The 11,590-nt window shown below is 42.0% G+C and overlaps 1 protein-coding gene across 2 annotated transcripts; it reads left to right on the top strand.

Annotated features, from left to right (window-relative positions):
* The first annotated feature begins 327 nt into the window (after positions 1-327).
* On the top strand, positions 328-11,548 carry Unc-76 (fasciculation and elongation protein Unc-76). 2 transcript variants are annotated; one of them, XM_065490958.1, is made up of 8 exons: positions 328-951; positions 7,417-7,525; positions 7,789-7,959; positions 9,487-9,571; positions 9,642-9,910; positions 9,971-10,046; positions 10,130-10,195; positions 10,315-11,548. In XM_065490958.1, the coding sequence occupies exons 1-8, from the start codon at positions 440-442 to the stop codon at positions 10,329-10,331; spliced, it is 1,305 nt and encodes a 434-aa protein (XP_065347030.1). In that variant the 5' UTR covers positions 328-439; the 3' UTR covers positions 10,332-11,548. The 2 variants fall into 2 exon arrangements, with proteins under 2 accessions (XP_065347030.1, XP_065347029.1); XM_065490957.1 differs by having other exon boundaries at positions 329-951; positions 7,786-7,959.
* Positions 11,549-11,590: the final 42 nt, after the last annotated feature.

The raw sequence follows: 11,590 nt of genomic DNA on the forward strand, positions 1-11,590 counted from the left end.
CGTTCCGTTGGTCTCGCTAATGCTACAATCACACGCGCTGTTTTCATTGATTCAAATGCACACAATAGGCATGAGCATAAAAAGGGTTTGCGGATCTCTACCGTGACGTCACCGTGTAGTAGAGCGTCGTAGTGCGCAAGCGACGCCGCAAGAAGTGAACAACCCCGGTTTTCCGATAATCACCCCTCGAAACTGGCAAAACTGGGGTGCAGCCAACCGGTTAACTGCGCCTCGAACACAGTTCGCGCGGAAAACGCCTGAAAGTTCCGGAAAACCGGTTCTGGTGCATCAAACAACCGGTTCACCGCGGCAAAAGCAACCGCAAGGCAGCGATCGTCGGTGGCAGATCAGCGGCGGCGCCGGAGTAGTGAGCGAGCGAGTAAGAAAAGGAGCAGCAGACTGTTTGGGGGAGTCTGCTCTCTCGTCCGGGAAGAAAAAGATGAGGGAAATGAGCAAGATGGCAGAGCTCAAGTTCGAAGCGCCCCTTGCCCAGTTCGAGAGCGAAGACCTGGAGGCCGACTTCGGCGAATTCTCGTCCAACACGATGAGCATCTCGGACATCTCGTGCAAGGACATGACCAGCTCCGTGTCCAGCGAGGATTCTCGCAACTCGAACCACCAGGTCAGCGCGCACTCGTTCTGCAGTTCGGCCAGCAACTCGCCTGTCCACCAGCTGTCCGAGCTGGACAACACCGAGGCCATCCGCCAACAGCAGCAGCAGCAGCAGCAGCAGCTGGGCGACGAGTTCGGCGACGCGACCAACTCGAACCCCGTGGTGGCCGCCTCCTCGTCCGACGACATGCTCAACGAGTCCTTCTCGGGCTCCCTCGAGGACTTGGTCAACACGTTCGACGACAAAATTACCAAATGCTTCGGCAACTTTGACGAGAGCGTCGAAAAGCTGGCCCCGGTGCAGGTCAGGTCGCAGGAGGAGATCATGAACGAGTGCCAGTAAGTCTAACCTTTTTCATTTTTTGTATGTCTTTTTCGAAAGGCGTGTTATTGTTTTGAAACGCGACACCGTGCCCGCTAATTAAATTACGGCGTGCGCATTTTACGATTTCCTTCGGGCTTAAGGCTACGAGTGTGTTGAAGCGAAAAAGTAAATAATATAAAGCAAACAAGTTTTGTCCATTTTCCAATTATATTAGAAAGGTATTTGGGCCCCCTTGTATAAAAATGGTGCGCGCGGCTATTGCAGAGCCGATCGATTTTTAAGCAGAACTGCTACGCACTTCATTAAAATTTGATTGAAACGCTACCGCCTCTAATTTAAAATTAAATGAGAGCTCTTGAAGAAGTGCTGTTGTTCCTGAAGATTTGACAATTGAATTAAATTGAAATGGATATTAACAAGATAAATAATCTGCTGCCCCCTTTAGGATTTATTGTGTTGACACGCCCCCTTGTACTTGCTGGCTATTAGGGGAAGCTCTCAAATGTTTCGATTGAAACGTCTCCCCGAATTTATATTTTAGAATATCCCAAAACTCCTTAAATTCTTCTCCTTCAATAATCCTTACATTGTGTTTGTCATTCATTCGCATTAGTAGCTAGGGAAGGACAAAAATATCAAGTTTTTTTATTGTGGTAGAGGCACAAGTTATTAAATTACGATTTCGAGTAAACTCAGTCAGATAAATGGTCATGGTTTAATTATTTGTTGCTCTCAAACAATTAGTCATGGTCAATCTATTTTTAAACCATATGAGCACTCAAGAATAAAGGAAAAGAGCCAAAAAATAAATAAAATGCAGCCACTCCCCGACGATGAGAAGTTAAATAATTTGCTTTCCTTGTGTCGTGACTTGCGACGTCCGTTTCCCATATTCTGACGTTATCTGAAATGCGTGGAATTGCTTTTCGGTGCAGGAATTACGCCCTAATGCCGGTTGGAATGGTGAAAATCCCTCAATTTATTACATTCTCCATTGTTGTACTCGTCTGAATAGAACAAGAAAGGCTTTGCTTTGGTGGGAAAAGTCAACGGCCGCTCCGCGCTGCGATTAATCGCAGTCAAATTGGCCACATCCTCATTAGACTTCTTCGCTGCAACGGGCACGAGAGAAAAAAAAGCATTCTTCGCTAATTATTTTTAGAAACCCCGGCTGGTGTTCTCACCAATCAATTCAATTAAAATCGGAAACGAGATAATTGCTGCGTTGCGAAGCGTGCAAACGGCGCAGACGTGAAAAATCAGTGAATTTCCGGCTTAGCACTTCCTTTTATCTATCATCGGAGCGAACAAAAGCTACGCGTGCGGCTGTTATTATTTATTTTTCTACATTTATTGTAAGTGAGTGCACGCTCTGTTAAGGATCGCGCCCATAAATGGCGCGAGCCGCGCTCATTTCGCATTCGGGACGCACGCTCCTCCATCTCCAAATGATGCATTATTCGCGTCATACTCAATTAATTTGCAATAAATTTAGGCTCGTTGCGCACTTTTAAAGCGTCAACAAACAATGCGCGCCGACGGTGTTTGGAGTTGCAATCATCGATTTTCTGTCTCTGGCCGCACACCAAGCACAAACTCAGAACACACACGGCCGGGAAATCCATTTTTATCACCACATCACGCGGCTAATTTTCGCCTGGCCTGCCCCTGTTGTGTACACCTCGAAACGTAAAGCTGTCAGCCAGCATCTGGCGAAATCGATCCAATTGCTGGAGCAACCAATTCTTTGCTCTACTTGTGTGTGTTTTGCATTTCCATTCCGCGCCACCCCCGCCGGCCCCGAGATGAAGAAATAGCAAGAAGCCCATAGAGCAGACGAGCCAGACAGTCTGACGGATTTCACGCGGAAAGAGCTAATGCTCGGGGACTCGTGAATAGAACCCGCAAGTTCTGAAAAGGAAAACTTTATTAATATCGAAAAGCAAAAGAAGTTATTACTTTGAGCAAGGAATATGACTCATATTTCAAAAAGCTGTGTAGTAAGGGATTTTTTGCTATATAGCTTTTTGCATTTTACTGTTTCAATTTTTATCTGGACGATCTTATCACCATGAAAACTGTTTGCTGTTTGGTTTTGGTTATCTCTCTTTATTGATAATGTAAAACAAGGAGTATGCCAAGTCAATAAACGAAGTGTGTCAGTAAGAGGGGCGTAACTGCATTTATAAAATTAATTAGTTTTTTTATCAGGGTTCGCCAGTAGGTTGCAATTATTACAATTATCTGACTTTTACGTGTTTTGCTCATTTTCCGTAGAGCCAGAAATAAGCGACTGGCAACAATCCCGCGATAAAAATTAACTGAAAAAGGAGAGAAAAGAAAAAATGTTATGAATAGTTTTAAAAGCTGTAATCGCAACGCAAGCTAAATTATGCAACACTTATTTATTGTAAAGTTTACATTTTAGTGTCAATGAAGATATTGAGATGCATGAAAAATAATGTAAAAGAAACATTGCAGTATTCTGGGGTTTTCATGCAGAGAAAATAGCAGAAAATGGCTTTGATGAATTTACAAATTACGTTCATACTTTGGGCCCATTTCGCCTTTACTCTTCCGAGTTAAGTTTGACACGGTGTTTGCCAGATCTGGAGGTCATTCTCACTTTCGTTTACTCTGACTTATTGTTGGTCATTTTATTTGTTTTGTGATACATATGATTTGTATTTTGTTAAGTGAGAAAAATAAAATAAAAAATTCAAAGGATAAATCATGTTCCGCAAAATGGTCATATTTTTAGTTCAAGTGCGTTAGATGTTTTATGAAATCCACTATACCAACCAAAAATAATGGTTCTCTTTTACAAACAAATAATCTATTCAAGTGGAATTTATTCTGGTACATTAGAACTAATTACCTCGTCATTCCACTATTGTAATTTTTAAATATTATTGTGTTTCTCTTCTTTGCAAATCAGAAAATGTATCCGCCCAATCGATGAATCAGAATATAAAAATGCTAGCCGACTCTCAGTAGACAGTTGTGATGTTCGTGATCCAACTTATCATAATAAGAAATATTATATATGTGTTTTGACGCCTCCTTCTTGAAATTACCCGGCGATCGGCGGTCAATACCACCCCTTTACAGAATGAACCTCGTAACTCTTTGTTTTTAGTTTACGTGCGAAGAAAGATCGCGAGAAGCCAGCAAAAATATTCACGCAGCTCCCTTTCAATGGTTACCAAGACTGTTTATTTTCGCCGCGCTGACGGAGAAGTGCCTGCCGGAGAATAAACACATGCTACCAGAGTGGGCGGAAAATTGTTCTGTACCTAGAGGTGTAATTCAATGCGCCAACAGTTCGGCCTTCTCGCCGGCAGGCCAGTCTGTCTTGTAATTGCCAGTTATGTACTGTATATGTGCAAACCGACGGTCGGTTTTTGTCCTTCTTCGGACCAGACAGCCTCGCCAAGGACGCGATTTGCCGACAAAGCCATACCGGTCGCGCGAATGAAAGGCAAAAGCGGCTGGATGCGAGCGTGTAACGAACGAGTTTTGCCGCTTCACTTTTTACAGCCAGCGACGCTTTTATTCAATTTGGGCCCGTGACTTTGATCAAAAGGAGGTGCATTACGTACCGAACGTTTGTTTGCAAGCTTTGATAAACGTTTGCCTTTCCGTTTCGATTGAAGATATGATTATTAGGTTTCCTCTTCACTGGTTTATCATTGCTACAGGCCATGAGACTGAAGAGAAAATTGAAAATAAATATAATAATTTTGGACCCAGGAGAAAACTTTTTAATAAAAAGAAATTTTTAATCACCACGCGGAGGAAAAAATTAATTTATCGATTTTAGGCATTTTAATGGATGATTTTTTTGCAATAAATCATACACACGTCAGGAAGCCAAGTAAAGTAGCGAAGGGAAAGTATTTTGAATAATTTTCATCTTGGATATAAGTGGCTTTCGTTTTATTAAGTCTCTCAATAACACTCGAGGTCGGGCCATAGAATAAAAACAAGTTTATTGCTACGTTCTGAACACTTATCACGCGTAAGAAAGCCTGCAATAACTAATAGTAATCATGATTTTCGGGTCCCTAATTGATTGCGAGGCACAAGTGCAACAGAATTCTGAAAAACGAGGGATTAATAAACGATTAACCTGGAGCTTTTAAAAGATTTACCAATTGAGGCCAATTTTTCTTATGATAACAAAAATTGCTGAGATGTCTAAAAAGGGTTGGGCCGAGTGGTTCAACCTTGGAAGACAATTTCAATGAAAAAAATATAAATTAATCGTTGGGATTGCAAAAATTAGCTACGAGTAGAATCAGCGTTACAATTGCCCGAAAAAAATGCACTTTACGTGACTCTATGGAACCACATCAATCTGCTACACTGTTGGAAATAGTACAGAAAAATTAACAAAAGTTTCGTGATTTACAAAAAAATCTGTCAATCTAACCTGACCTTGCTTTCACAAATTTACATCTTTCGTGCGAAAAAATTTAAAAACTATAAGCTCCTAGCTGTTATAGTCAGCCTTTTTTATTAAAACAGTTATTTAAATGACTGCGTGGAACAAACAGTTAAAATTGAATCAGTAGAAGGACGACAAGGGTTCAATCACACTCGCAGAATAATTTAGCATTCCATTTGGTTGCGGGTTCCCACCTGCGCGCGTGGAGCAGGATTTCAGAGCCGCTTCCTAATGCGGCGATTCCGCGGAGGCGTGCGTCTGTCCACCGCGTACCGTATCGTGAGTGTGTAAAAAAGGAAAATCGATTCGCAATCGGAGCCTTGCATAATGCACAACCTTTTGGCACCAAAGCAGCCGCCATCGCGGCTCGCTTTGCATTTGGCCCGGCAGCGCGTGCCCGTTTTATCGATTCCGCGCCGGGCTGCCTTTTGCGTCTCATTCTTAACCTTTCCCCCGTCCGGCCAAGCGGAACAGGAGCCGAGCGGTGACCGGTCCGCAAAGGTTGCACCGAGTAATTAGCCGCGGCGTCGAAAGTTCACCGCTTTGTTTTGGTGCCGTTTGGGCTCGAATGCAACTTTTGTCGCAGTTGCGCGCACCGCACCGCCTCTAACGTCAAGGGCGTGGTTCATCGATCCGCCAGCCCCACCGAGCACCCCAATCGATGCGTTTGTTTTGCCGACCAAAACAACACTGCAACCGCAACCTGCCAAACGTTTTCCAAAAAATGAAAACCACTTTGTTTTGCTCGGACGCTAAAGAAATCCACCTCCAGCCGCGATTGAAAGAGAAATTTGCTCTGCAGCTGCCTGTGACGAAATCATGACGCGTCCTTGCTTTTTCCTTTCTGCTCTCGACTCCGCAACGCAGCTTCCACTTGTCAGCTGCGTGCGGAGATCTTTAAAGAGCACTGCATACATGCGTAAAAACCCTTCACAGCCGCCGACGTTTCAACAGCTTTTGCCAACCGCCCGGCTCCCTGCTGGTTTAGCTGTTGTGCTTCGAGCTCATTATTTCTCACGAATTTGTCACAAAATTTTACAGTTGAAACGGTCTGCCTAATTTTCGGTTGTTGTATGTGCTTGACTTTTGCACCAAAGAGAAATTCCCCTACTATGCCAACTTTCGCCGTTTTTATGTTTGTGCCCTGAGCAAATTAAATTACTGCTATTTTTTAATCAAGCCATTTATCATTTCGTGGGCTTAGAACCTCTTCCCTCGAACTTTTATTTATTTAGTCTTTATAGTTTGCAAAGGGCCTAAGTGCTTTCGTCATTGGGCCTCACGTGATTTCGCACCGAACTTGACAGCTGCTGGATTGCCGAGAATCAATAGAGACTTTTGTGTGACGCAACTGCCTTCTTGCGGCGAGGCAGTTCGCGCGAAAAGCACCTCCATATAAATTGAAACGGCATTGTCGTCTCGCCACTCGAGCCTCGAAAGTCAAAAGTCGTAAATCAATAAAGGTAATGCTAACGACACACGCGCGCGCTCGCTAGAATAAGCCACCCAACAAAAAATTCGACTCGTCGCTTTTAATGGGATTAATTTCAGTGATTGCGTTATTGCCAGTGCGGTGGAGTGGGTTGTGCGACGCTGCGAACAGTCTGTCCGCCAGGTTGCTTAATCAACAACAAAGGACTTACTTATATGGATGATAGGTTTTAACGTCAACAGGGTTTTGTTAGATGTTGTACAAAATAAAACGTGTTTGCTACGACTTTGATGGAAATCAAATCCAGTTATTTATTGTGAATTGAAAAACAATTTGTAACGTGTTCCTCATAAAACACAGGTCTAAAATATATAACGTATAGGTTGTTTCTAATTTATCATTATGTCCTTAAAATTAGCGTTTTTAATTTTTTGTAGCTAAAATGCTAAATTCTAACTAAGATAATAATTACTTTCATTGATTTTTGTGTTAATTGGAAATTTCATTTCCAAATTTTAAAAAATCGAACCTTTTTATTTGTCGTTCATGACATTAAAGGATTGATTATTAATCCCACCCGTTCGTGGATGCTTTCAGGATGTGGTGGACGATCACCGGCAACTTCGGAAACATCCTCCCGATCGACTGGTCCAAAACGTATGCGTGCAAAATGCACATCCCTGCTTTGCACCTCGAAGAGAACAAGGTGAGTGTTTTTTCCTTTTTCTAGGGCAAACAATCTTATCGCTCTCAAGGCAAATTAAGTTTCTCACAGCCGTGGCAAATTTACGGCTTCCTCCCAGAAGGGGCTTTCTTGTCGTTTCGTGTGAATCACCTGCCGCTTTCTAAAGAATCGCCGACGTAATCGGCTGATATTCATCCCCCAAACTCGATTACACAAAGCCAAGCCCTTTGTGTAATCGTCTGCACTTCCTGTTACACGAGGCTAACAAGTCTGCACCTCAGCAGGATAAGTCGTCGCCCGAGGATGAGATCCTCACCGACGAGGAGGACGCAGTGGCCAGTGACCTGGACATGCACAAGCTCATTCTCAACGGGCTGCAGGGCGGAAGTTGCGAGGACAACGAACCGGTCAAGACCGCTGAAGAGGTGCTACAGGAAATCGACGACATTATTCAGGTATTCTAATTTGGAACTAGCGTGTACGTGCCGATATTTCCGGTCTCTTTGTTGCCAAGGAAACTGATTGAACCAAAAATTTGATACGCAAAGGCTCTCAAAAAATTCTGCGCAATTTCTTCTTATCTATGATTGTACTCAATCTAAATATTCTTTTTCAAGCGGCCTCTTGATTAAATTTGCAACATGCGTCACAGTGTGCTGACGAGCATGAGATCATATCCTGATTCTATAATTTGACATGATGGTCCAGACAAGTCGCGTCTATTTTTAACCCGCGGATGCTGTTACATGTGGTCATGCGAAGAGCTTCAGTTTGCACACATGCAGTGACGCGTGCACGCTGCATGTGTTGTGTGTGTTTTCCCTTTTGTTTGCATGACGACTTCTGTCATGTTGCGACAGCTAGCCTGAATCGCTTTCTTTCCATATTGGAGAAATATTGTTCAGCCGCCTACATTTAGCTGGAAATAAACAATTGTTGGCAAAAGCAGCGCTTGTCGGGCTTTGGAACTGACCTTTGCTCAATTTGTTAAGGCCAAGAGTCAAGTGCCCAGCTAATGAAATAATGACACAGCCTCCCTTTTATACTTTGATGCTTGCTCCACTCACTCACCACAAACGTTGGTTTTCTCTGCCTAATCTTCCTGTTAAATTCCAAACCACCCACCACCCTCAAAAAACTGTTAAAATATCTTTTTGATTTCCAAAATCAATGGAAAGCTAGAAGAGAAAATTAAAATGAACTTCATCATTCTTGCTTGATTTTTTTAATTTCTTATTCCGACATTCTGTTCGTGGCTGTTGTTGGACTCAGTTAAATTGAATAGGGCGCTACTGTAACGCCGAAAGAAAATTTCAATTTTATTTTTAAAAGTGGAAAAACCAACATTGAGTGTAGACATTTAACAAAGAAAATTTTACTGCTCACTTATTTAAATCTCCGCTAGTACTTAAATACTAATTGCTGTTTAAACTTGTCAATGCATGGCAATCATGCACCTTCAAACTCACAGTTCAAAAACTCTTGGGCTGCTTTTAATTCGAGTTGCGTAGATATTTTGCTAAATCTACTTTTCTTCCATTATAAATAAATTTGTGACCTTAACTGAACGTAGATCGCGTGATCTTTTTAGTGTTGTTAAAAAACGGGGAACGAAAGCAAATGAATTCCGTCACAAAGTTGATTTTTCATGATGTGTACTTTGTGTCTCTCGAAAATATTTCACAAAAAATATGTATTGATGTGTAAAACACTGTTTTAAAAAGAGTTATATTTTCAATAAAAAGATTTGTAATCAACAAATATGGAAACAATTTGGAAGTGAGAGTTGGTTACAACACTGAGTTTTTTTGCCTCTTGGTTAGCTTTTATTTTGATTTGATGGCAGCATTTATCGGACTTTGGAAATGACCTTTTGTTTGATTTGCAAAGGTCAAAAGGCAGTGAAATAATGACTCAGCCTCCCATATTCTCTCTTGCTCGCTTCAGTGGCATTTTTAATCAACGACATGATCAATTTCCAGGAGACAAACGGGCCGGACGAGTACTCCGAGGACGCCCTTCGAGACAAAAGGAGAGAAGTTTTGCACACACCCCTTTACGAAGACAGTGAGTTTGCTCTTTTTTCGCGTTGCCCGACTGACCCATATTTTACTCTTGTTTGTTCTCTTTATTGCAGAGCTGAAGGCGCTGAACTTGTCTCAGCTCAATGAGCTCTACATGGAAATGGAGGAGCTGATTCGAGACTACTCGGAGACCCTGATCGCCGAGCTGGCCCTCAGGGACGAGTTGGAGTACGAGAAGGAGTTGAAAAACACGTTCATCTCCCTGTTGCTGGCCGTGCAGAACAGGAGGAGGCAGCACAACGTCGAGAAGAAACGCAACACACGCAACACGCCCGCCGCCACCGCTGCCTCCTCCAAGAACAACAACGGGATCGAGTCAAAAGTACACAAATGAAAAATAAAAATGCCACAGAAATGCTAAAATCGATTTTCTGCCACGCAGTATCTCACCACAGTCATCCCCTACCACCTCAGCAACGGGCCACCAAACAATCAGGCCCTCCAGGTGCTCATAAAAAGTAAGCATCGATTTCTGAACAATGAAATAATGTGTGGAGGTGGAGGCGAATTGAGTTTTAATTAATATTTTAATTATTTGCAGTACTAAAGGCCATTAATGAAGACAGTCCAGCGGTGCCCGCATTGTTGACAGATTACATCTTGAAAGGTATATAAATTATTTCTGCTTTTTAAATCCTAAAAATATAAAAGAAACATTTTTTGTTCTTAATCGACACTGCCATTGTAATGAAAATTCAAAATATTAAAAATTGTCTATTTTTGCAGTGTTGTGTCCTACGTAAGGTGTCTGAGCTTCACCCACTTCTAGTTGTTGATCTTGTGACCGAAGAAAAAATTTGCCTCTCTCTCTATTGAACCTCCTACTCCCCAAGCTTTGCGCACGTTTCACAATTTTTATCAAGAATATCGCCGTGTATATTCTTACCAGCTGGTCAGAGAAATGTGCACCCGCCTGTATTCCTAATACCTGTAAGTAGGTGTCCACAATCGAACGAACAAAAAGCAGCTTGCTTTCTCCACAAAAATTGAGGTAGCTTTAACACAAGCGCAAGAGGATAATTACTACCAATAATTATCGTAATTCTAGAGTGCTTTTAAAAGCCGTAATTTGATTGGCCTGAATTAAACGTTTGTGTACATTCGATCAGTCAGCTTGTAAAAATCCAGAACAAAATGTAACTATTACGTGGCTAATATTAAAGAGCGTTTCCGCTTTTCGAATTCGACCCTGCTCGTCTGGCGGCTCAAGAGGTCTGGTTTAAAATGTAACGAGTGTTTTGAGCGAGTCGTGCATTATTTTTGGTAAAAGTATCTATCAGACTGACATTTTAGTAATCATTGCTTTCGACTTCTGGCGACTTTCGCGCGGCCGACCGAAGGGCAACGTCGGCATCAAAAAAGGGAAACGCTCGAGTCTGCAGTATAATCCTCAGAATAGGTGTTACCAACTCGCACTTTGGAACAAAATGTCTAAATCATAATGGATATTGAAATACTCCCACACTAAACGCATAAGTAATATCAGACGGACCGATTTTATTGAATTGTACATACAAAGAAGAGGGCTGATTACTTTTGATATTATTGTATGTGTACGAGGATGATCTCAAGTGAACTGTTTTTGTGGCAAGATGGCAAGGAAACGACCGTGTCCTATTATCCGTGTACTACACTAACTAGCTTTTATTTTGAACGGCGCCGAGTCGCCTCGAGAAATTTCGCTGAACTATGGTGTGCAATTTTTTATCATTTGATAATATGGTCTGCTCGAAATCAAAATGGTTAACTATTAATTTAATTTGTGTTAAAGAGTCGCGACATGCATTTGTGATCCGAACTGCCCGCATGTTCTTTTACAACTCGTTTGAATTAACGATACTCTGTGTATTTATTTCAAATACGTGATGATGCCATATTAGTTGTAAGACAAAGGCAAAAAGCATGCTGATGTTGCTCTTTCAAGAAATAAAAAAGGTACAAAAACGTGAAAAATAACTCATCTCGATTCGGGTTTTATTTTGGTAAAATAAATAAGACGAAA

The sequence above is a fragment of the Cloeon dipterum genome, chromosome 4, assembly GCF_949628265.1.
Source record: "Cloeon dipterum chromosome 4, ieCloDipt1.1, whole genome shotgun sequence".
Lineage (NCBI taxonomy): Eukaryota > Metazoa > Arthropoda > Insecta > Ephemeroptera > Baetidae > Cloeon > Cloeon dipterum.